The sequence below is a fragment of the Apiospora marii genome, assembly GCF_038362585.1.
Source record: "Apiospora marii strain CBS 49790 chromosome Unknown utg000005l_segment0_segment0, whole genome shotgun sequence".
Taxonomy (NCBI): domain Eukaryota; kingdom Fungi; phylum Ascomycota; class Sordariomycetes; order Amphisphaeriales; family Apiosporaceae; genus Apiospora; species Apiospora marii.
Window position 1 is genome coordinate 3,665,443 of NW_027117377.1, and position 24,164 is coordinate 3,689,606.

Below are 24,164 nucleotides of genomic sequence, written 5' to 3' on the forward strand. Positions count from 1 at the left end.
AATATCCCTGAAACGCCCTGGTTTTCTCAACCCACGCCGCCTGTAGCCCCTAAGCCCGCAAGTTTGTATAGCTCAGTGGTGATTGGTCATCACATCATGGACATGGTCGCCTCCTCTCCTTCCGGTGCTACAAACATCTCACAGCCCTGGGCAAAAAAGATGCGCGCAGGCTTCTCCGTGTGGTTCTCAATGGCGTACTGATTGCCTATAGATCAAAACCAGATTAGTACGGATTCGTCAAAAGAAAACCAGAATATGCATGTCTTACCTCTGGGAACAAAAAACTGCCCGCCCTTTCCGATACGGAATTCCGTTCCTGCAAGCTTGACCACTACACTGCCATAATGTACGAAGAAGACCATCTGCATCTTACGCGCGTTCTTGGGTTTCTTCTCTGAGTGGGGAGGCAGGTCAACCAAACCAGACCCGAAGAATGGTAGGGTCAGAGTCTTCGCAAACTGGAAGGAGGCGCCCTTGATATCCTTCATCTGGACTGCCGTCTCGGATATCGCCACCTCTTCATCGTACACCTCGACTTCCTCCTCGCCCTCAGGCGGTTCCGCCTCGTACTCGGGGCGCCAGGCAATGCACTCGCCTACTATATGGCCAGGGTCGTCTTCCCAGTCAGAGCGATCTTCCTCCTCTTCAATGTCCTCAACCGTAGTCTGGCGTTTCGGCCTACCCCGCGCACCGGTACCAGGCCTACCGCGACGCTTGGCTTTGGGCTCGTCTGGTCCGGCCTCCATCCTGACGACCGACTTGATGGTTGCCAACTTGATATGCCGACCTCCTTTGTCTGGCACTAAATCTTCGTTGTCGGTATCGTACTCGTAGCGCTCCCCCTTCCAAAACTCTAGCGGTTTTGCTGAGATTCTCCCCGAGCGCGTAGTACTGATATTGCCTTCGCCCAGGCCTTCGCGTCTCAAAATTTGCAAGCCCCTTGATTTCGGCATCGGGGCGCGAGGAATGACAGCAGGAGAAGCAGGGCCAACACCGGACGATTTGCGCTTCCGACCAGGCTTGCCCTTGGCTTGAGGCTTCGGCTCTTCGGACTTGACTGCCTTTTCTTTCTCCTTTCGCGCCTTCTTGTTTCCACGCTCGGCAGCGTTGGCAACTTGGGGTTCGTCGTCATCGCTGCGTCGCTTGGATGCCTTGGTAACCGGCTCCTGTGTCTTGCCCACGGAATCTCGTTTTGGTCGACCTCGTTGCTTCTTGGCAGGCGCTTCACTAGGCTCAGCTCTAGGTGCCTCGAGCTGAGATGAATCGGCCTCCTTGTTCTTAGGTTTGCGTCCACGTTTCTTGGGCTCTGGCTTTTCTTGTTCAACAGAGACTTCCTCCATCGGCTCCTCTTCCTCTTCGTCCTGCTGTTGTCCTGATTCATCTTCCATTTCGAGTTCCTCGGGTGCAGGAGGCTCCAGGTCAACGTCGTCATCGCCCATGCCGAGGACTTCCATAGGTTCCTCTTCGTCCTCTTCTTCTTCGTCCTCCTCTTCTTGCTCTTCATCCTCGTCATCATCCTCTTCCTGCACAGGCTCCGGCTGCTTCTTGGGACGATTGCGTCTTGGGAAGTCATCCTCATCATCTGAAATAGGAAGTCTGTTTGCCGTTTTGCCGCTCTGAGACCCCGCGCTCTTAGCCTTCAAGTTCCCATTGGTAGGGGGTTGTAGAGTTGGATCGGCAGAGAAATTCAAGCGGCGCTTAACCGACTTGCTGGTGGGACTCTCTGCGCGATCGTCCACGACAGAGCCCCGCGTAGGTGATGATCCAGGCGCTACGTGTGTATTGTGCCTGGCAGGTGAGTTCAGGTGCGTCTTGACCGGCGATCGAGCTCTGGGAATGGAGAGGCGGCCCTTAGCCGGATTCCTCATGCGAGCCACGGTTGCGGGCCCCAGTTGAGACTCTGCGAATTCATGTTAACCTCCGTGCATTGTGCTTTTGTAATTGGACAGCCATGGTGCATACCATCGTCAATCTCCATGTCCTGCTCTTCGTCCGATGGGTCCTCGTACTGCCCATTTGCAGCGCCATTTGTCTTTTTCGCAGGCCCATCTCCCTTGTCGGGCGACGAGAAGAGGTTGTCGACAGGTTCCATGCCATATTCGTCGCGCTCGCCAGTGTCTACCAAGGTGACACCGGTTTTCCTGTCGCAAAAGCATTAGTCGCCAATCTCTAGAATCACGGAGAAAGGGCGATGCTCGGCATACCTTCCTCTAACGCCGAGCTCAAAGATCTGGCCTTCATTTTGGGAGGCTTGGTTGCGCCGTTGCGACGAAGCTTGTCGCGGCGCCATCGCGGTGGTGGGTTATCGTGTCGATTTGGAATTTGCCTGGTTGTTAACAGCAAGTATTGAGTGAAAATTTGCCAATTGATCGCATCCAGTTCGGCGAACCTAAACTCATTGGGCGTATTCACTTTTGTTCACGCAGCTTGACGCGTGAATGGTGCGACCGGTGTGAATCCAAAGAGTTGGTTGCGGGTTTGGTGGGGACATTGGAATCAATTGTTTATTCCATCGCTGCTTCTGGGATAGGTTGCTAAGGTCGCTCTCTGTAAGGTGGCAGGCACCTCGGGACTCAGCACCCAAGCACCGCACCTACCACACAGCACAGGGATGGGGTCGATGGGGGGTGGTCCTACAGGGACAAGAGGGCAGAAGTGACATCAAATAGATACTGGAATAACCAGGCCAATTGCCTCTGTTTAAAGTACTCAATTGGAATAATCAGTAGTAATAAACGGCTGAGGTATGCATATTATATTTAATTACGCGAGTATAATAATCGATTACTCCTATACTATTATTGTATCTATTACCAGCTGTCGGGAGAAGCCTGGCTGTTTGGTTAGTCCTGTGTCATGTTGATGTCCCTACTGAAGAGGGGGGCATGGCGAAGACGCTAAAGGGCCTGAGAATCGAGGTAGGAGCTTTCATTCTTGATGGTCTTAGCCCGCCCATGATGGCCTAATTAGCAGTGTCTTGGGGAGCTTGACGCGCCTGTGCTCCCCCAAAACGCGTCCAGCTACACCGGGAGAGGTCCCCTGTCTTCCGTCTTCCGTTGCTAGTGAAACCAAACCACTTTACGCGACCATCCACGCGATTTTGCAGGTTGCTTTTTATATCACATATCACTATTCCATTTTCAAGACGTCAATTGGGTTTGCGGCCGAGACCTCTGATTTTGACTATTCGATCTCTTTGACTACTTATACTCAGAGTATCGGGTAATGTTAATTCTATTGCTCTAGATCTACCATAATCACCACAGCATCTAGCCCAGCATGGAAGACTCCCCGATGGCCGACGATGCCAACATCGAACTCGAGACCCCCGCCTCCGACGTCTTCTTGCCGCCCTCCGTACACCCCGAGACTCTGCACACCGGCGAATCCTACACACATTTCTCCCCGGTGCCCGACTCTCTGAAGCCGACCAAGGGATCCGAACTGGGCGAGGCCTGCTGCCTGGGCGTCGACGAGGCCGGGCGCGGCCCCGTCCTGGGCCCCATGGTCTACGGCGTCTTCTACCTGCCGCTGCCGCTGTCGGACCCGCTCCTCAAGACGACGCACCACTTCGACGACTCCAAAGTGCTGACCCCCGCGGTGCGCTCCTCACTGATGGAGACGCTGTGCACCCCGGGCACGGTCCTGAACCAGTCGTGCGGCTGGGCCGTCTCGAACCTGAGCGCGCGGGACATCGGCGCCAACATGCTGCGGCCGGCGGCCATGTACAACCTGAACGCGCAGGCCATGGACGCCACCATCGCCCTCATCGAGGGGGTGCTAGCGCGGGGCGTCAACGTGCAGGAGATATACGTCGACACCATCGGCCAGCCGGCCGCCTACCAGAAGAGGCTCGAGCGCGTCTTCCCCACCGTCAAGATCACCGTCGCCAAGAAGGCCGACAGCCTGTACCCGTGCGTCAGCGCCGCCAGTGTCTGCGCCAAGGTCACGCGCGACGCGGCGCTCGAGGTGCTCTACGAGGCGCGGGATCCCGCCCGCAGGGAGCAGCAACAGCAGGCAGGCGATGGAGAGGAGGAGCAGCAAAAGCCAGAGGGTATGTCGTGGGGGTCAGGGTATCCTTCCGATGCCCGGTGCACGGCCTGGTTAAAACAGAACATGCATCCTTTGTTCGGTTGGGGCCCCGAATGCAGGTTCAGTTGGGGCACGGCGAAGGATATGTTAGAGAGCAAAGGTGGAGTCAAGGTAGAGTGGCCGCTCGACGAGGATGAGGGAACAAGTCGTATGACCGATTTCTTCGTCGAGGGCAACCGGGAAAAGGACTCTGACGAGCTGGGAACCTGGTTTGGCACACCAGCCGGGCTCGAGGCATTCTGATCCATGTACTACCGAGGGGCCCAATCACTCAGTCGGTGATGTGCTAAGAAAACCCAAGTTAAGAGGATGGAGACTTTTGTATTATACCTAGACCCTGCCACGACCTTTAATGAACTTATATGCATTATATCCTGCGCCTTCTGTTTCGCCCTTTTCCCCCACGTGGCCGCCATCAAATCTCGTCGTCATCATCCATCGACTTGGAGCTCTTCTTCCTGCCACGGCTGTCCAAAGTGTCCATGCTGACAGAGTCGCTGTCGCGACCGCGTGCCGGCATAGAGATGGCCTGGCGGGTCGTCTCGTTGCTCTCAATGAACTCGCGGAGCTTCTGCTTACCAATGTCAATGCCCTGGCCCCAAGCAGCATTGCTCACCTGCATCATGGGGCCAAGCAAGTTGAAGATGTAGGCGACATACGTGCCACCCGCGATGACGATGAGTAGCAGAAACAGCACAGGGTTTCGAAGGACTAGTAAATATTAGCAGCCGTGTCTTTGAGCCTGTTGGAAGCAATCCTGAATGGGCAAGACCTACCTGTAAGCAACTCATTCCACCCAAGAGCCAGTAGAACTCCGTAGAAGTACAACGGGACCTGGGAAACGCCGCCAATGGCACTACGCTTAGCCTCGACGTAGACGCCATCGGCAGTCTTCTTGAAACGGACGACGAGGTCCTGGCGCTTGCCCTCGCTCAGGACGGTCATCTCCTCCTCGAGGCTCTTGCCATCCTCTTCATCGACACCTCCAATAGGGGTAAGGTCGTCCTCGTCCTCAGGCTCGGCGCCTGGAGGCTGATGTCCGATGAACTCTGGCAGGGCCGGAGGCCCAAAAGTTGAGGAGAGCTTGAACTTTGACAGAAGAGGAATAAGTGTCAAAGTTGACTCTCGCGCCTTGGTATAGATACCCTCGATGTCGTCGGCAGGTCGCCATATGCGAGGAACTCCTGCGTCGTCGTATCGGAACTTATCCTCGAAGTTCTCTCGGAGCTTGAGCAGGATGTTGCCTTCCATCACTTCTTCCTCAATCTTGTCCCGCAGGGCGATCCAGCTCTTCCTTCTTAGGCGCCACAAGCCAACGTCAACTTCTTCCTGGCTGGCCTCGAAACTCTTGGCCCTTTCGCTGAATCGGACCTCTGCTTCCTTGACAATTGACTCGAACGATTTCCAAATCCGATCCCACAAATCCTTTTCCGTCGGTGGTTTCTCGCCTTCTTCGGGAGCACCAGAGCCGGCTCGGCCAGAGCCAAGCTTGTTGAATTCTAGACCAACCGAGTCGCCGAGCCGGGATTTGACCCAGCGCTCCACCCGTGTTGCCAAGCGGCGCATCTCCTCCTTTCGGAGCTTGGCGCTAACATCGTCCAGGTCCTTTTCGAAAAGCAAGTACTGTGACTTGAAGTTGGTCCAGGGCACGCCTTGGATAGCCAAGCTCTGGGCCTCTGTCCTGTAATCCTCGAGGACCTTGGTCTTCTCGGCGTCGACAATATCTGCGAATTCGTAGGCGCCGCCTGACTTTTGGCCAGCTTTGACAGCGCCGGAGACAGCATCACTGAACGAAGTCACACCCGACTTATGCGCAGCTGAAAGCTGGCCATGGTAGAGTGTTTTCAGTCGCTGGTCGATCTTGGTCTCCAGCTCGGTCTGCTTGCGCTTGAAAACGCCCTTGTGGTATCGGCTTGCGGAGACCTCGAAGGTCTTCAAGGCCTTTCCACGCGTAGCGCTTCCCGTAGCGCCCAGGTTCGGCAGAACAAAAGGCTGGCCAATACGAGCTGACTCGGCTTGCTTCTCCTCCATGGGGGCAATTACCTCGTCAAAAGCCACGAGGCATTCTCTGGAGATTTCGTCGCAGCGGAACTGCGCCAGCAACTCTTGCTGGGTTGGCAGATCCAGATCTTTGTTGTTGACAATCTGATCCCAGATGCCCTCGGCGTAGACGGAGAAGCCATCGGCAGGGATGCGCCGGTGGTACTCGGGCAAGAAAACCCCGCCCTCGAGCTCATGTTCGCCGTGCTCGGTCTGGTTTTTCCCGCTTCGGCTTCCCGAAATGAATCTTTGGCCCAGTCTGTCAACCTCAGACACAAACTTCTCCGGCTGCAGGATCTTGTGGGGCAGAGCGGAGAAGGCGAAGTCGAAGTAATCCTCTATTCTCGATTTCTCGAGGCCCTGGGGCTTCGAGATAGTGTCCCAGAGCTTGCTCAAATCCTGGACGAGGGTGTTTCGGAGGTTTGATAGCGGCGTGTTGCCAATGTGGTCACGGATGACGAAAAACAGGAGAGATCTCGGTGTCGATTGCTTATCCTTGAGGAAAAGCTGCAGGTTCACCTCGAAGACCGTCTTCAAAAGGCCCATGTTGGCACCCTGGTACAAGCCAACCTGGTGTTCCCATATGTTCACAATGAGGACTTCACTGGTGGCCAACGCAAATAGGGCGCTCTTCCTCTCGAAATCTTGGTCTTCACCTCGCTCGCGGCCATCGGTTCCCTCGACGTCCATGACCATGATGTTCTCGGCCATGGAGCCCTTCTTGTTTTTGGACATCCATATTCCCTTAGTCGTCTGGCGTCGCTCTGTCTCGGACATGACATTGAACTCGGTTCCGAAGAGGTGGTTCAGCAGGGTGGACTTTCCGGTCGACTGGGAGCCGAACACGGAGATGAGGTGGTAGTTGAAGCCCGCATCGGCGACATTGGTGCCCTCGAGATATTTGTTCAGAGAGGTGCTGCGAGGAAGACGAGGGTTAGGATGCTAGAGGCTCTGCAAAGTGTCCCGTAGCGGATGTGGGGGGTTAGCTTACTTGTATTCCTTGTCGCCGTCGATAACTTGGATGCCGTGCTCGTAGTGAGCATCGGAGGGCTCATCGCCCACGGAGGCGAAGTGGCCGTTCATGTTAAGTCGATTGGAGTACAAGCAACAAGAAGAAAGGTGATGCAATTTACTATAAAAGACTTGTTATGCAGGTGGGCAAGACTTATGCCATCGCGGCAGCAACGTACGGATGGGCAAGAGGAGGGGATGCTGGGTAGTGGGCTTTTGGAATGGACAGGATGACCAAATCACACGATAGATAGCTTTATTGTTGAGTGTGTGTACAGTATGCTGTTATGTACGTACATGTAGTCGAAATGACAGACATGTGGGCATTGTCCAGCAGACCCCGGTAAGCCAACCAACTTATTGGCCTAAGCAATTGTAGCCACCAAATGTCCGCAACCAATTGGAAAAAAGCTGGAAGAGCACGACTGATGAGCTCTTTGTGATGGGCAGATTACAGATTACTGGCCAGATGCAGCTGGAGGGTGCGCTAAGCTTCTTTGGGCTTAGCCACCTATCTACGGCTGTCCCAATCCCATTGCCAGGTCAAATTCGTCTCGCTGTTACGGTCCCTCTGTCCCAGCAGTGCCAGCCTAGGAAGCCCAGCGCACTTACACACGTTTCCCCCTTACATCCCTACCTCCCTACCTTGCAAATGCACTGACGTACTACCGCACATCTGTCCTCCACACAATCAAAAGAAACGCTTTCCCTTCCCGTGCCTGTCTCACAACCTGCATGCGGCTTAACTGACAACCAGCCAAAGCCAGCAATGGCGCAGCCAGAGGAAGAAGATGGATGCGATTGAACAATTACACATGGATTGCAGGGCAGTGCCTGACGAACTATAAATGCTAAACGTATTACATGAATTTCTACGTGTCCGTCCAACGTCTATGCAATACACCTCTTGCCTCTCCCAACAGGGCCCATCATTGAGCTGGGGGCAGGAAAGCCTCCTACTTCATACAGTGGCTGCTCATGGTTTCCCCCTTGGCTTTATGCGGCCAGCCTATTCAATTGCACGCCACCGATCCACGATTACGTATCTTCTGCCATCGGGGAGTCGCTTGTCGCAAGACCGGCACACCACGATAGCCTGAGAATATGGAGTTTCCTTTTCCAGAAACAACATTTGGATGAGCAGCGGATGGGGTGGTCATGGGGTAGGCCCAATGGAAACAGCAGGTGAATCCCCATGGATGGTCTCGCCTCCGTCATGGTGGACCCTTGTCACAGGCCCATACATTGCGCTGAAGCGATCGAAGCAGCCCAGACCAGACGTCGGAGGGTCGGCTAACAGGTGATTTTTCCCACCCTAATGGCCCAAGTACATAAAATCGTCCAACCGTCTCCTGCCGTCTCGGTTACGGGACTTGGTGATTTCCCGTCTTCTCCTTTTTCTCTTTGCGTGTAATTTCACACTGCCATTGCTATATTTTGGAAGATCAGCAGCAACAGCATGGCAGCGGTTGGCTCTGTTTCCATTTGTTATTGCCTGCCTTTATTGTCTTGATTTGCCCTCCCTGCTTTCCACCAGAAAATGTCCAGCGTCGAAGATGGTAATCTTACCGATTCCGAAAAAAAGCGGACTGCCTCCGAACTCAGCGCTGATGCTGCAAGTTACGGATCCCCGACCCACGGGAAGCATTCTGACCTGCTGCTCTTCGACGAAGTGCCCGAATGGGCCAGAGACAACAAGTTCGTTCGAGGAGGCTACCGCCCGGAGTCGGGATCGGTCAAGAAATGTGTTCAGAGCTGGTTCTACTTGCACAACGAATTGGTCAACATTCACTCGCATCTAATCCCAGCGGTCCTGCTTTTTCTGGGCGAGCTGTACCTCATTGCGCCATTGCCGTTCCGGTACGGCCATGTTAGTCTAGGGGATTACCTCATCATTGCCTTCTTTCTGCTCTCGACAACGATCTGTTTCGGGCTTTCGGCCATGTACCACACGCTCATGAACCACTCCCACCGGGTCGAGGCGCAGTGCCTGAAGCTTGACTTCTTGGGCATCATTGTACTCATCATGGGCGCCTTCTTCTCGAGTATATATTGCACTTTCTGGTGCGAGCCGGATTTGCGCCAGATATATTGGGGAACGGTACGCGGCCCCTTCAGTCCCCCCTTCCCTGCATTTCGTTGCATCCTGGTCTTGGGTCATAACAGCTGACACACATCGCAATTGGCAGGTTGGAGGACTGGGCGCAATATCCATTATCGTATTAATGCATCCGAAGCTTCAAGGGCCTAGGTGGCGTACGTTGCGGTTGCTCACGTTCGTATGCACTGGCTTGGGTGGCATTGCTCCCTTCGTCCATGGTGGTATTAGGTTTGGCTTCACCCAGATGGCCTTGCAGTCTGGCTTGCCGTATTACATGACTGAGGGCGTATTATTTTTGATGAGTGCTCTCATCTACGGAGTGAGTTATAGGAAACCCCCCCTCTCCACGCTACCGAACTTGCTTGTACGCCCGATTTTCTAACTTGTAGGAGACGCGATTCCCCGAGAAATTCTGGCCGGGGCGATTCGACATCTTCGGATCCTCTCACCAGATATTCCACTTGATCGTAGTGGCGGCCACGGTGTTCCACCTTGCCGGTGTAATGACGGCACTTGACTACAACTACAATAGCCGACTGTGCTCTACGCGTTGATGGACGGGAGCTGGGCGTTGGAGTCTCGGGCCGAATAGATAAGACCTAAATCATTTTTTATTGGCGAGTTGTTATGGATGCACGTCAGACGCAGTTCATAACCCTGTGGCGAGTGACTTGTCCCTCCAATGCAGTGTGACGTTCCATGCTGGTGGTTGTTACCCTGGTGCTACAAACCCCTCCTAGCAACTGTGTTCCAATTGCATCTCAGCCTCCGGGATTTTATTACCGCATCTTCGAATTCGATATTGGCGGTATGACAAGCTACACCTCAGTCGTAACATATATAAAAGTAACACTTTGCAATATTTGATGTTGTCTGTTCTAGGCTGCAAATACTGGGAATACCAAATGGTGACACCACATATAGGCACTCCTCCAGCTAACTTCAACTCCTGATATGTAGGTGGGCATAACGAGTATACGTACCCCCCGCATAGTGGAAGCTTCGACATGACGGGAGATAACCCCCGCAGAACTGGGTCACCTCTGGGTGCATCTGTCAATGCTCAATGCGTGGGTGACTTTTAATACGCAGCCCAGGTCTGCGGCAACGCCCCATTGCTGCTCGGCCAGCTCACTGAGCCCTAGGTGGAGATCACATACCCTTGGCCGTCTACGAACGTGTAATCCCACTGTCTAGGTTCCGGGTCATTTACCAGGTCGAGGTACAATCTGGCATGCGCCGCACCGTCCACAGGGATCGTCGGGCCACCGTCCGGCTGGCGCTGGTCCACGTAGTAAAATCTAAGCCACCCAGTCGGTTTCTTTGGGTCAGAAAGTGATGCTTCATATAAAAGTAAAATGGGGAGATAGATACGCGAAAGGTTTCACCGCGTGTCATGTTTTGGTGGTGGCGAAAGGACATATAAGTAAACATACTTGTAGCCCATGTTCTTGTATGAAACACTGGCGTTCTGGATCATATGCGCCGCAGCCAAACCTGCCCATCCCGAAGCAGAGAACGCCGGGCAGGGCGCCGGTGTTGGGCTTGTTGCCCGTCATGATGAACGTGCTTCCCGGGCCCGTCTTCCGGAACCCCTTGATGGCCTCGCGGGCAGCTGCGTACGTGCTTTTGGCGCTGACTGCCATAGTCCTCTAGGCCTTGTCGGGGTCTAGGGCAAAGGGGTCCTCTGGCTCAGTGGCAAAGCGATGCGCGGATATTCTGTGTTATTCTATAATGCAAATAAGGCAAAGGGCGATTCGCATATGCATGAAGACATGATTGCAGCCAGAAGAAATACACACGTCATGTAGGTTTATAAAACACATGTATCTATGGACCACATCTGTGTTGAGTTCTGACAATGTTTACCATTATAAACGACTACCTCCAGCGGCCTCAGACAGACTGTCACTTCTTCAAATAATGCCTGCACGATATCCGGCATGGCGGCATCGAAGACGAAGTGCCGGGACGATGACTGGTCTTCTCATGCCGTCCGAGATGCTATGGCAATACTGTAGCCCGCGTTTTGGAAAGTTCTGGCCGTAGAGAGGCCGATTCCCGGGTCGGCACCGATGATCAACACAGTTCACATGGTTCGGTATTACAGTCTTTGAGATAGAGAAGATACTTCAGCAGAAGAGAGTTTATACGGAAGGCTGACACGCATACTCACTACATATATAGACAGACCGTAGCCTTGACGAGGCTTCTCCTATCTTGAAACCCGCGGTGCGAAGTATCCAAGTTCGACATACTACAAATCAATACGACCTGTCTTTGGCAAGCTGACCAACCAACCTCTTACCGAGATGACTTCAGATCGTACGCACACAAATGGGGCACTAACTCGACGTTAGGTAATGTATCCCAAGAGAACCTTCCACATGTGATCATCTCCCGAATTAGTATTGCATGAACGATTAATCATACAACAGCTACATTGCCATATCCCAGACTTTTGAACCAGAACTGGGATCCCAACTTAAATGTGACGGTGTACTTATGGGACTTGACTTCCGGAGGTCGTGATGCTGTCAAGGTAAGCATATATGATCAACAGCGACCCGTTTCCCCGACGTTCCATGCAGTAACCTGGATGCCGATATTCACGGCTTCTCATGAATCGCAGTATCTTCAATATGTTAAGTTGATGCAAGGGGTTTGTCGTAGTCCTGCATTGGCCATGATGTCACTAGATGACAGGACTCGGATCTCAAATCAGTAGCAACGGTATTCTATTGAATGGAAGTCAGCATATAACTTCCGAAATAGATAGCTTAAATTCGAGATGTCCGCGCTTCTACTTTTAAAAGATACATTTTCCAAATATCAATAGCAAGCGAAGTAGACAAAGGAAGCAGGGAGAAGCAATGCCTTGCCCCGGTGCGGAGCGGCCTTAGTAGCTCTCTCAGGACCCCCACATCGGTGCTGCAATCGGGATGATGTGGCAGTTGTCATTCTTAGGTAACCGGCACCAACCGCAAACGACTTGACCTACCTGCAATATCACCACTCACCTACTTCGACCTTACCAAAAACTCCTCCTCCTATATCTCTGCCACTCCCTTCAAGCCTCTGGCAACGCAAGAGTCCTGGTGCGCCTCGACACACGCACACGCGAATTTACCAGAGAGACACATCCCACATCATGACAGAAACAGTGCAACCCCCGGAAGACGCCGCAGCAGCTCGCGCGGCCGAACAGACACGTCTGCGCAAAGAACGCCGCGAAGCCAAGATCAGAGCCGGCGGCACGGCAAGATTGAACAAGATCACTGGACTGGGAGGTGGTTTGCAACGAGGTACGCAATCAACGAAAAACATGGGCCGGCGCAGCTTGTTTTTTTTTCTTTGGCCCTAGCTAATAAACCACACCCCCAATAGATCCCGAACCCCAAGCAGCACCTGCGACTCAGCCTGCCGCTACCACCACGACACAAGCAACAAGCACGCCGGCAGCTACCACCGCGTCTGCGGCTTCCACTAAGCACGACGACCCCGAAGAAGTCGACATATCACAACACTACTATGCGCCGCGCACGTCCGGCCGCGAGCCTTCGCTGGGCGACGCGCCCGCCATGTCCGAGTCGCAGCTCCGCCAGATGATGCTGGGTTTCGAGCGGGCCGCGCCCCCAGGCATCGGCACCCCGCCGTCGCACAACCCGTTCGTGGACCCCTCGACGGCGGGAACACCGACGGGCATGCCGCAAATGCCCCCCGGAATGGAGGGCATGGAGAACGACCCGATGATGCAGATGCTGCAGAAGATGATGGCCGGCGGTGGGGCGCCAGGCGGCGCCGGTGGAGCCAACCCGTTCGCTGGGACCAGCATAGAATCGCTCTTGGGCGGCCTCGGCGGCATGGGCGGTGCGGGCGACCCCAACATGCAGCAGGCGGCGCAGGCCGTGGCCGATAAGACAGCCAACATCTGGCGCATCATCCACGCCGTCTTCGCGCTGGGCCTGGGCGTCTACGTGGCGCTCTCGACGACCTTCACCGGGCTCAAGAGCGAGCGCGACCTGCGCGCCCTCAACATCGAGTCCGACGCCGACGAGGACCTGCGGCGGTCGGCCTCGGTCTTCTTCTACGTCTTCTCGTCCGTCGAGGCCGTCCTGCTCACGAGCCGCTACTTCCTCGACAAGAACCGCAGCCTGCCCACGGGCATCCTCCACACCCTCGTGGGGTTCCTCCCGTCGCCGCTGAGCAGCACCATCCGGCACGGGTTGCGGTACGGACAGATGTTCAGCACGGTGCGCAACGACGCCCTGGTCTGCGTGTTTGTGCTGGGGGTGTGCTGCTGGCTGAGGTCGTAGGCGTGGGCGAGGAGATACGGTGGGACCCGGCAGGCGGATGGGCAGACAGACTATGACTGAACGACTGGTATGGATCTGTATTATGAGACAAGAATCGCTGTGCTGCGCACAACTCCACGATTCGCCGTATATCTCGACACTAGCTGATGTACTTCGCGTAACCATTCAACTATTCGGTACGCATAATGAAGATCCAACGGTGATCGGGGCATGACTAAGGAAAATCCAGGTGGCCTTCTGAAAAATAATTATTAAACAAAACATCAACACGCGTTCGTGTTGTTAGATCATGAGCAGTCTATTATACAATAATTCTTGCCAAGCAGCCGTTGTCTATCCGTTCCCCTTGACCTCACTTACACACATCCATATATGCCCATATATCTACAGGGAAAATACAAACCACATAGAAAAGAAGATCCAATACTGTCAATGACAACCGTACCTAGCCGGCTCAGGGTTTTAGTACCGTGTTCAGAACACTGCCAAACATGCCCCTGACCCGCTCCGGGTTCTCCAGGGCGCATGCGAAGACGGTGGCCGTGCTGGCGGCAAACACCAACGTCTCGCGCCACTGCTTGTCGAGCGGGTAACGCCGCGGGAGCAGCGTGGCCAGGGCGCGCGGCGCAACGAAGAGGGCCATGTCCTTGCGGCGACCGGGGTTCTCGAGGAGGATGCTCCAGCCGCAGGCGAAGCAGCCCGTGCCGACGCAGAGGCCGCCGTCGATCCGGTCGCGGGCCGCCGCGTCCTTGCCCAGGAGGTGGGGGCCGACCCGGGTCCGGGCGAGGCAGACGCCGTAGTAGAAGAAGGTGATGAAGGCGCCCAGGAAGGCTGACGACCGTGCCGCCGACAGCAGGGCGTACTTGAGCTTGCGGAAGCTCGGCTTCCGCGCCACCAGGAGCAGGTTCAGGGGTAGGTACGTGAACATGGACCAGCGGAAGGACCGGCCGAAACGCGACAGGGCGTGGTACTCGCAGGACGGGCCGCACCCCATGTGCACGACCTCGCAGGGAAACGGGACGGCCACGGCCGGGTCTCCCCACTGCAAGGGCCACTTGTAGTCCCGGCACATGCCTTGGATCAGTGGTGCCTGGCCCGTATCTTCTCCGTAACGCAGTTCTCTTGTGCGGCACCGTTGGAGGGCTTGGATGAGGCGCTTGTCTACAGAAGCGGCGGAACTTATCCATTTGTTGTAAGCCCGCGGTAATCTGGATGGGTAGTAAAACCACGACCACATGATCAAGGCGCACGAAACAGCAAACATGGACGGATCAGCCAGCCTTGAGGCTGCTATCTCAATCTGATCATCTGTGAGTTGGTATCCCAAGACGGGCCTCAAGGTATCGGGGGTACTTACACTGGTCCATTGCTTGTCTGCAACTCTTCGCGTCCGCCTTTGAGCCCATAGCTCGCCGATGATCACATCAAGTGCTCGGCAGAATGCGAATAGTGATAGATCCAATGTTCTCCCAGCATACTTGATCGTCGTGGGCGCAGTGTCTAAGTTGCTATCTTTTTCTGCAGGAACCGTCTCTGTAAAAGCTTGGCTTGCCTTAGACTGCAGGAGTTTGAGGCTGAAACATGCCGCAGTGAAGCTTGCTAGCCATCGCGATAGCCTACAGAGCAGTCAGTACAAGTGGCAGATGCATATCATCTAGTAGAGCACAAAGTTGCAATCCCAAAGACATCTGTGAGGAATACTATAACGCACCGTTTGCGAGCAGCAACAGAAAGTGAGCCTGGTATACGAAAGCAGAGCCTCCGGAGTAGGATCTAGCACATAAAGTCAGCGACCAAGCTAATGAGTGACTACAATAAGCCACAATGATGTAAACAAGTCTTCGCCAGTAAGCAGCTTGAACCGTGAGTTTCGCCTACCTCTAAAAGTGTACTTCCGCCAACAAGAGTTGCGCAGAAGGCAGGGAAGCGCTGGGGATCCAGGCCGGCTCGAAGAATGCGTTGCAAGGATACCACAGGACATTCGCGCGGGGGTTGCAGCGCGCCTTTATCCGGACCACCCCTGCTTTTCTTGGGGGTAACCTGCTGTAGAACCAAGGCGAAGAGCCTCGGTACAACCGTGGACGCGTAGCCCAGAGCATAGGCGCGTACAAGTGGCCTCAGGGGAGGGGGAATAGACCTGTCCCATTTCTGCGGATCTCCTCTGGCGGGCCGAGGTTGTAGTGAAGATGTCATCGCCGCAACGTGACACTCAATACACCGGGTGATGAAAGTAGAAAAGAACGTCGTAGAGGGAGTGACTGTTTCGCATGGCCCGAACAATTGCACAGCATCGATGAGGTATGTAGGCAGGCAGTGGCCGTGCCCAAATCTTGCAAGCAGAAATCCGCGGATGTCTCATCAAGAGTGACCCTGGTCTTTCTCCAGACACGAAAATCCGGGGCAGGGACTAAAAAGAAAGCTAAGACCGACCGAATGTCGATGGTCTACTCTACAGTAGAAGCCAAGGCCGAAGCAGCGGCCAAGAGAACCAGAGGCCGGCAATTCGCAACGATTGCCGGGCGGAGGGGCAGTTGGTTTTGCCAAGGCTTAAGTAAGTATGTCGAATGAAGATGCATCGACTAGACATGCCTTACTTGCAGCAGCAGAGAAGGATGCTTGCTTGTGTGCGCGCCCGAGATCAGGCGGCTTGACTAACCGAGCTATGCGCTAGTAGTAGATAGAAGAAGGGGGGTGCTGGGATCTGGGTATGCCGCCAAGTGACTGCTATCGTTGGAATAGATTGGCTCCGATACGTACGAGAGGCTCCTATACGGTAATCGGGGCCGAGCCGCAATCCTGAAGCTGCATGAGGATCAATGCACACATAACATGTGCACGCAACCCACTCCGGAAAGCCTGCCGACAGTGGGCAGAGACGGCGGAGTACGATCGGATGATACGGGGGAGGAGACTACAGCCAACAACGGGGACGGCTTTACTGACCAAAGAATGCGACTCGCAACTTCGGTATCTATAGGGATCGCAGCCAGTCGACACTCCTATGGTTTCTGTATATAGAACTGCACAACAACACTCATGCGGTTGAGCCTCAAACCCCCGACGCAGTCACAGAGGGTGAACTTGAAAGAGCGAAAGATACAGAGAGGGCGAGAGAGAGAGAGAGAAAGGAGCTGGGAGCTGGTTGCGTGCGGTACGTGTAGCAGCCTCCAAATGAAGCTAAGGGCAATGTTGACGTGTTTGCGTGGCTGTACAAATATGTACGCATAAGTGAGAAGAAGCTACCTGTAGGTATGCAGCACCGGACGCGTGTGGTGACCCCCCAGGAAAACACGATAGATAGTTCTTCTCTCGTCGAAGAAGCCGGTCAGCCACTTGGCGTCGCTGGCCTCATTCTAGTGTGATGATGGAATGACTACATAGCTTGAGGTGTGTGCGCTTTTAGATGGGCATCCAGATCCAGTCAGTGCATAGGCATTAATTACTTCAGGTACATGCACCTAACATGAGGCTCGCCTGATGGATTGGGACGGGCAACGAGCAACGAGCAAAGTGTGAGGACGTGATGATTTTGACATGTGAAAACAGGTGGGCCCAAGAGCAGCTAGCAGCTAGGTCACTTTCGAGCATTGAGACTCAGACCACCTATTAGGTATGGTACGGGATTCGTTAGGCCACCGGACACTTGACCTCTTCGAGTAGGTGAGCCAGTAAATAATACCTGGCACCTAGTGCTCGCCTGTTACCAACATATCTCATATTCTAGGTAATAGGAATCTACGTGTATCCGATGCTAAACTAGCTCTCAAGACGCATACATACATACTTAGGTGGACTGCATACCTACACTGAGGAGTGGTCCTATATTTTACATCTCTGGCTTAAAAGCGTGAACGAGCCTGACCAGTGCGGTGGAGGCTTTCCAACCCCAGAGTCCCAGACAGTTCGCTGGGGGTGTGTACTACGGGCGGGATCTATGCCTCTTCGGGTATCTTTGTCCCTGCTGATCAGCGTTTGGGTGATAAATGCTCGCGTGTTGTTACCACCCACGCAGAAGGGCAACAGGAGAAAAACATGAGACGAGTGCTCTTTACAAGGCTAGGTAACGAACTCGAGGGACATGTCGCCAATTGTGATTTGTTGGCAATACATCTTTAGCTAAGCAAGCAGTCATCTCAGAAGATACTGCGGAAGTTGAAATCTATAATGGGATCAGAGTTAAGATGGGTGGGCAGAATGTCTGTACCCATATCCACCCAGCAGCCAGCCTACAACTTGTACCTGTATGGTCTGGGACCCATCAACCAACGATCAAAACTCTCTCTCGAAATCAGCGACGCAAGTCGATTGACAAGCGTATGCCTGATGTACGCTCTCTGCCTAGCTAACACGTAATGTGAGCCAGACACAGCAATGTATAACCAAGAAGAGCAGTACATTAAATATACATACATCATGAGGCAGATGTAATGATATAGCAGACTAGCAGCCATCTACGACTAGTCCCGGCGAGGCAGGACGAAAAGAGTTCCCACTGCCCAATAGGATGTGGCTTGATTGTTGAGCTGCAAGGCAAGTGCGCCAGCGCGGAGTAGCAGGGGTCTTGTCGGTTTTCTCCAGCGAATGACCTCGAGCGCCCGGAGGAGCATTTCGTTCAGTTCCCTTTGGATCTGCAAGAACTGGAGAGGTCCCGTCGCTCTGTTTTTTCCTCTCGGCCAACTTCCCACGCTTTTCCTGCACTTCGCTTCCAAGTACCCGTCCTGATATACCTAGCTTTGCATCCAAGACCCGGTCCGCCGCACCGCGACCCTGCCCTCTACGCCCTTTGCAAAGGAAAATACCCTTATACCCTACCATGACTTGCGCCGCCGGGGGTGGGATCACTGCCGTCCGTTGCTGCTGCTGCTGCTGCTGCATGTCATAATACGGCTGACTCTCTGTATACTACACACATACATACACACTTACACACTTCCGGCTTACCTGCTACGGCTCCAACTCCTTCTCCTGCACCCGTCCAAACCACCCCATCCGCCCAATAGGGCACGGCGACATCCTACTTCCTCCGAATCCCCAATTTCCTCAACCCCAAATGTACTTGGGCGCTTTCGCTCGGTTCTGGTTTGATCATCATCTTTCTTGGAGTACCTTTCCCGCGACTCTTGGGATATTATGCTAGGGCCATGACGATGTTTGGTACAGCTATGCGCAACGACCCTATACGCCCTCTGCCGCAACTGTCCCGATACTGAGAGCAAATACCCGTAATAACAACCACTTCAAGCCAAGTCGACACCTCTATACACCCCTCCGAGTCGCTCCTAGGAACAGGAGCCCTTGCAACGCGTCCCGGCCTCGACCTTCCTTCACGCGAGATATACTTTCCTAAGGTAGCACCTAAACCACTGCGACGGAGCGAGCATACGCACGAGCACATGCCATTCTCGCCCGCTACTCCGCGCTCAAACTTCGACTACATCGCACCTTGCCAAACAACCGCTGGGCAGGATCTGGCAGCACTGTTCGCCGCCGGCGATCCCTTGCAGCCCACTGCCCTCCTGCCTCTGGCCGGCCCGCTATCCATAACGAGCCCCCTTCGCCAGAGTCGACATCTGGTAGATTCTTGACCAGCAGTTGAATCTACCCCTCAGGCGACCGCCAACTGCTCTCGCGTCTCTGCCGCTTGCGCTTGCACGACGAGTCTTTTTCGACCTTTTACGCCGAGAAGAAGCACCCATGCTAGCAATACAGCGTCCCAGGATGGGTTCGTCGCAGCCGCCTGACGGCGTAGCGCCGTTTGGATGTACGTGGTGCCTTCGCAAATATGTTTTTTTTTTTTTTTAGGAAACAACGTCGGTATGCTAACACGGTCCAGACTCATTTTCGCCCTCGACCGATGACAACTTATTTCTTCAACCCCCGGAGCCTGCGCCCGGAGAGCCACTGCTTAGCTATGAGGATGATCGTCAGATGCGCAACTTCTTCAACCAAATAGAAGCCAACCAGTACAGTGGCTCAGCGTTCGGTGAAGGTCTCGCGTTCGGTGACTCGTGGACTGATCTGCCACCACAGTTCATGGGCTCCGCAACGACGTATGGACAACAACCGGCTCACCATACCATGTCTTCTGTGATAGACTTTGCCGACCTCGAAGGCTTCCCTGATGTCTACGAGTTCACAGCATCCAGCCTTATGGCCCCGCCGCCTCCACCAAATCCACCGCCACCGCAACGACAGGCACCTCACCCACCGCTGCACTCGTCGATCGAGCATAGCACGCCTGCTGACGCTGCCGCTGTTCTAACCGCCCTCCACAATGGCCACCCTGGAAGGCCAAACAGCATCAGTCATGGTCACATGCTCCCGTCGCAACCCATGGGACCCCCACCGAGCCACCCAGTCGCGCAACACCGGAGTCACTTCAACCCTGAGCGATCCGGCCCGATGCACTCGGTCCCGATTTCGACCACAGTGGGACATATGCCAGAGCAGCATGGTGATCATATGTTCACTAGCCTGACGTTTAGTAGTCCGCATATCCACAGCAACCAGAGGACCGTTCAAATACCAGAGGACGTGCAATGGGGCTCGGATACCAGCTTTGGTAGGGGGCACTCCTTTGTACCAGCATCGGAAAGAGAGACCGCGCCGGCACTCGAGAGCGAGCGCCTCAAGTACGTCAAGTGCCTATCACTTAACAGCACATCAAATACGCGTCCTTCAAGTCCAGCGGTGAACGGTGAATCGAGCGCTGATGGCATGCGCAATGGCCATATGAACGGCGTGACAAAGGAACCTGAGGTGTTGCCCCGAAAACGACGGAAGAGCAAAGTGAACGACGACGTCGCCGACGAGGACGCAGAAGACCCATCTACTGCTCCCACAAAGGCACCGGCAAGAAAGCGGAAATCCAAGATTGACCTCAGTAAGGCGGAGGACACGTCTTTGGCGGACGACACCCCGGGCAAGCGGCGCAAGTCCAACGCTAATGGCCCCAAACCTGCACGGGAAAACCTGTCCGAAGAGCAAAAGCGTAGTAATCATATCAGAAGCGAACAGAAGAGACGTACGCTGATAAAAGAGGGATTTGACGACCTCCAGGAGATCGTTCCAAATCTGAAAAACGGCGGTTATAGTAAGAGCGCAATGCTGCAGCTAGCAGGAGAGTGGCTCGACGATATACTGAAAGAGAACGAGCTGTTATCTAGCTAGCAAGGCTAGCATCTGCAGATCATGATGATATGCGCCTATATTCACTTACGATGACGAGGACGGAAAGAGGAAAAGCTTGAGCGGGAACTAAACCCAGGTATAGGAGTTTACCAGGCTGGATTTGATACATGGAATTGGCGTCACCCGGAGCATATCGAATTTATAGGGGTGGCCGTATCCATTTTTTCATACCCCTTGAGGATATTACGGCGGCGCCTTCCTGCTTTGTTTTTGATACCTTTGTGCCCCGGATAGGGGCCTGAGAGCATGAGACAGTCTGCTCCAGCGAATACTTTATCCATTTTCTTGCAATTGATGAACGGATGGAAATGAAGGGAAGATGCACAGCACAAGGGAGAAGAGAGAGAGAGAGAGAGAGAGAGAGAGAGTCCCACTCCGACCCCCAACCCCCCCTGAACTGATTGCATTTGTATGTTTTTGTCCTTTTGTGGCGCTGCGCTGCAGCAATACATACCACTTGCACTAATAAATGAATGCTCTCGTGTCCGTTTGTGGTTTCGGAGAGGACTCGGTCGTTTTTGCTTTGTTATTCAATATTGATGTTTCAAGATATCCCCCCAGCTGTGTAAGAAAGAGGTGGAAGAGGAAGAAGAGTCCAGGCAGGTCGCAAAGGCATGCGATGCTGCTATGTGGAAGGAACATGGGAAGGCTGAAATGGAATGTGTGTGTGTTTGGTGACCTTAGACCTGGTCGGTCAAAAGCAAAGACAACATGTATATAGCCTAATTAAGCAAATACAAGCCAACAATCCCTTTGGCATTGCAAGCCTGGCCTCGTGGCTTTCCTTTGATTACTGTGTTCTATGCTTGTCACTTCAGCCACCCAGGGCGTGGAATCGCCGGTGTGCCTTCACGGCAAATTCTGGGATGCGCTGGCCGCACTCAGGACATATGCGGCCATCACCCTCGTCGTCGTCGTCGTCATTTTCATCTTCTTCATCCCAGGCCACCACCATACCTTCTGCCTCGCCTTCTTCCATTGGGCAGTCGTGGTCAGCTTTGTCATTGGCTACGCCTTCCACAATTCCTGTTTGGCCCTGAGGTGCCATAACTGTACTGTTTTCACATGAATTGATGAGCTCGCTTAACAAGTTCTGCTTGGAGGAGACTCGAGCTTGCTCGTTGTCGACGCTGTATACTGTGAATTCCTTCAGCTTGGCATCCTGGGTCTTGAACATCTTGGAGATATCCCGGCCGCCGCCGATGCTTCCGTCTTCGTTACCTGTGGCCACCATGTTGGTCACGCAAATGTTGATAAGCGCCAGGTTCCAGTTCTGACGTTCACTATGGAGACGTCGAAAGAGTGGCAGAATGGACTCGTTAACAAGCCGCTCAGCTACGTGTTCGATGCCGTCCTTGAGGCTGAACACAAACGTGGGCAACGGAGAACTCCGCGAACTGCGACTATAGTAGTTATCCCGCGGGGGAACCTGCTGGCTACCGTCCGTGACGCCCGGCCTGGCCTTCACACGTGTCGACAAACGTAGCGTCTTGGGGTACGCGAGCCACTTCTGAGAATGGGGGGCGCCCGGCCCCGAGGTGGTACTTTCACCGGCCGACGGGCGGGTGCTGTCATCATCCGCCACCACGAGGTCTACGCGCATTCGCCGGATCAGGGAGCGACATAGCGCATGCAATTCCCGCATCAATTCGGCCTGCGTGTTCAATGCCTTGGTCACGTACGTGTCTTCGATGCTGATCTGCGTCGGGATGTCACTCGCCTCCTTGACCTCGGCGTTGTCGACGCCGTGGAGCATGTTCCAGACCCTGTCGCCAATGCCACGCTCCACGCCGGGGCCACCGAGGATCTTCTCGAGGAGGCCGGGGGACATGCCGGGATGCGCGAGCACCTCGCGCGTGGTGATCTTCGCAGCATGCTCGTGATCGTGAGGGACGGCTTCGGTGGGCCGCTGAAGGACGTGGCTCTCCACCAGCTGCGAGGTCTTGGATCCCATGCCGGGGATCTTACGTATCGGCCATCCGTCCATGAACGCTAGGGCGTCCCCATCGTGGAGATTGAGCAGCGTCGTCTGGTTCTTGGGTTTATTTTTGGTGCCTGCTAGCTTGGCCAGCACTTTGTTGGTAGATACGCCGCAGGTGGAGGTATACCCAAAATCCTCCTCCAGCTTGTGTCGTAAATAGCCGGCCAGGTGCGAAGCCAGTAGTAAGCGTGCATACGACGAATTCCCGGGCGTAGCACCATCGTCACCTGGGCGTTCTGCAGGTATCGTGCAGCCGAAACAGGCGCTCGCATCGAAGCCAAAGCCCTTTTCGGGGTCCTGCTCCGACAGCTGGAAGAAGGAGTGCGCAAGCGCGTTTGGGTTCAGCAGCGGCGCATTGTAGTCGACGATGTCGGTGACATCCAGGAACACCTCGTCCAGGCCCAGCCGCTCGACTTTCCGGTTCCACGAGTGCGAGCGCAGGAAGGACCAGAGCCGTTTGGACGCGTCGCGGAACCGCGTGAGATCTTCGCCATTCCGCAGCACCAGCTCGGGGCAAATCTTCTCCGCCTCGGAGATCAGCATCAGCTTCTTGACGCCCTTCGCGCGAGCAACATAGTTACACGTGGCCAATATGCTTTTTTGCTTGATGCCAAGCGGCAGTGCCCTTAGTGCCGGGGTTTCATTTTCAAAAACACTTGCGTAGAAGCAATCGTAGTCCTGGCAGAGTAGATCGATATATCCGGATTAGGCATGAGATGACCAGGTAATGGGATCTAAGTGCGCCGCGGGTGTGGACTAGCTTACGAAGTGCAATATGATTCTGTCATCCTTGGTGGAGGGGATCTTGGGTGTTCTGGGGGCTTGTCTAATCAGTAATGGATTCGTCATCTTGCGCCATGCTCGGCCGAAACGAAGGCTTCTCTTCGATCAGCCATGGGATTGCGGGTAGCCAGTGGTAATCTGAGCGGGTATGCGCAGTAGTATCACGACCCGAAGCTATAAGATGACTCCATTCGAGTAAGCGGTACCCAGAGTATGCTGAATACGTAAAGTCCGAAAATAAACTGCGAGCAGCAAGAGTAAACAGCAGTCTGTGCTTTGGAGCTAGTGCGAAGGCAGCATGAAAATAGTACATAAAAAGCACCTACCTTATGGATACATACCGAGTACTGCGGCAGGCACCTTACTGCCCTTAGGATATTTTCTTGAACTATACAACCGCGAACGGTTCAAGAAACGCCAGGCGCCTGCATTTGTAGTGTGCAGTCTGTTTGATATCTGTCATTTTCTCCTCTTTGTTCATCCGAAGACACTTGCCTCCCGAAGCACCACAATAATCTAGAATAATGCGATACACATAGTAGTACCTACACTTGGACCACAGGACGATCATGTTCATTCCAGACCATCGAGGCGATAGGTATATTTATATTTGGCTTCAAATGATGGATCGGGCGATCCCGTGCCTACT

The 24,164-nt window shown here is 54.2% G+C and overlaps 9 protein-coding genes across 9 annotated transcripts; 4 read left to right on the plus strand and 5 right to left on the minus strand.

Moving 5' to 3' along the window:
* Positions 1–89: 89 nt before the first annotated feature.
* PG985_009040 (Mif2/CENP-C like-domain-containing protein) lies at positions 90–2,290 on the minus strand (the record flags this gene model as incomplete). The annotated part of the gene is made up of 4 exons (XM_066828808.1): positions 90–205; positions 269–1,900; positions 1,963–2,141; positions 2,205–2,290. The coding sequence occupies 4 exons, from the start codon at positions 2,288–2,290 to the stop codon at positions 90–92; spliced, it is 2,013 nt and encodes a 670-aa protein (XP_066683720.1).
* A 989-nt stretch (positions 2,291–3,279) lies between these two features.
* On the plus strand, positions 3,280–4,335 carry PG985_009041 (ribonuclease HII; the record flags this gene model as incomplete). Its single annotated transcript, XM_066828809.1, has 1 exon — positions 3,280–4,335. The coding sequence occupies one exon, from the start codon at positions 3,280–3,282 to the stop codon at positions 4,333–4,335; it is 1,056 nt and encodes a 351-aa protein (XP_066683721.1).
* Positions 4,336–4,507: 172 nt separating this feature from the next.
* Positions 4,508–7,215, minus strand: PG985_009042 (uncharacterized protein; the record flags this gene model as incomplete). Its single annotated transcript, XM_066828810.1, has 3 exons — positions 4,508–4,803; positions 4,869–7,048; positions 7,124–7,215. 3 exons carry the CDS (start codon positions 7,213–7,215, stop codon positions 4,508–4,510), a joined length of 2,568 nt encoding a protein of 855 aa, XP_066683722.1.
* A 1,468-nt stretch (positions 7,216–8,683) lies between these two features.
* On the plus strand, positions 8,684–9,798 carry PG985_009043 (uncharacterized protein; the record flags this gene model as incomplete). Its single annotated transcript, XM_066828811.1, has 3 exons — positions 8,684–9,244; positions 9,333–9,563; positions 9,634–9,798. 3 exons carry the CDS (start codon positions 8,684–8,686, stop codon positions 9,796–9,798), a joined length of 957 nt encoding a protein of 318 aa, XP_066683723.1.
* A 587-nt stretch (positions 9,799–10,385) lies between these two features.
* PG985_009044 (short-chain dehydrogenase) lies at positions 10,386–10,890 on the minus strand (the record flags this gene model as incomplete). Its single annotated transcript, XM_066828812.1, has 2 exons — positions 10,386–10,565; positions 10,681–10,890. The coding sequence occupies 2 exons, from the start codon at positions 10,888–10,890 to the stop codon at positions 10,386–10,388; spliced, it is 390 nt and encodes a 129-aa protein (XP_066683724.1).
* A 1,505-nt stretch (positions 10,891–12,395) lies between these two features.
* On the plus strand, positions 12,396–13,560 carry PG985_009045 (uncharacterized protein; the record flags this gene model as incomplete). Its single annotated transcript, XM_066828813.1, has 2 exons — positions 12,396–12,549; positions 12,632–13,560. 2 exons carry the CDS (start codon positions 12,396–12,398, stop codon positions 13,558–13,560), a joined length of 1,083 nt encoding a protein of 360 aa, XP_066683725.1.
* Positions 13,561–14,014: 454 nt separating this feature from the next.
* PG985_009046 (uncharacterized protein) lies at positions 14,015–15,753 on the minus strand (the record flags this gene model as incomplete). Its single annotated transcript, XM_066828814.1, has 4 exons — positions 14,015–14,860; positions 14,918–15,176; positions 15,272–15,333; positions 15,439–15,753. 4 exons carry the CDS (start codon positions 15,751–15,753, stop codon positions 14,015–14,017), a joined length of 1,482 nt encoding a protein of 493 aa, XP_066683726.1.
* Positions 15,754–19,278: 3,525 nt separating this feature from the next.
* On the plus strand, positions 19,279–20,730 carry PG985_009047 (uncharacterized protein; the record flags this gene model as incomplete). Its single annotated transcript, XM_066828815.1, has 2 exons — positions 19,279–19,321; positions 19,394–20,730. The coding sequence occupies 2 exons, from the start codon at positions 19,279–19,281 to the stop codon at positions 20,728–20,730; spliced, it is 1,380 nt and encodes a 459-aa protein (XP_066683727.1).
* Positions 20,731–21,565: 835 nt separating this feature from the next.
* Positions 21,566–23,581, minus strand: PG985_009048 (uncharacterized protein; the record flags this gene model as incomplete). The annotated part of the gene is made up of 2 exons (XM_066828816.1): positions 21,566–23,410; positions 23,498–23,581. The coding sequence occupies 2 exons, from the start codon at positions 23,579–23,581 to the stop codon at positions 21,566–21,568; spliced, it is 1,929 nt and encodes a 642-aa protein (XP_066683728.1).
* Between the last annotated feature and the right edge of the window lie 583 nt (positions 23,582–24,164).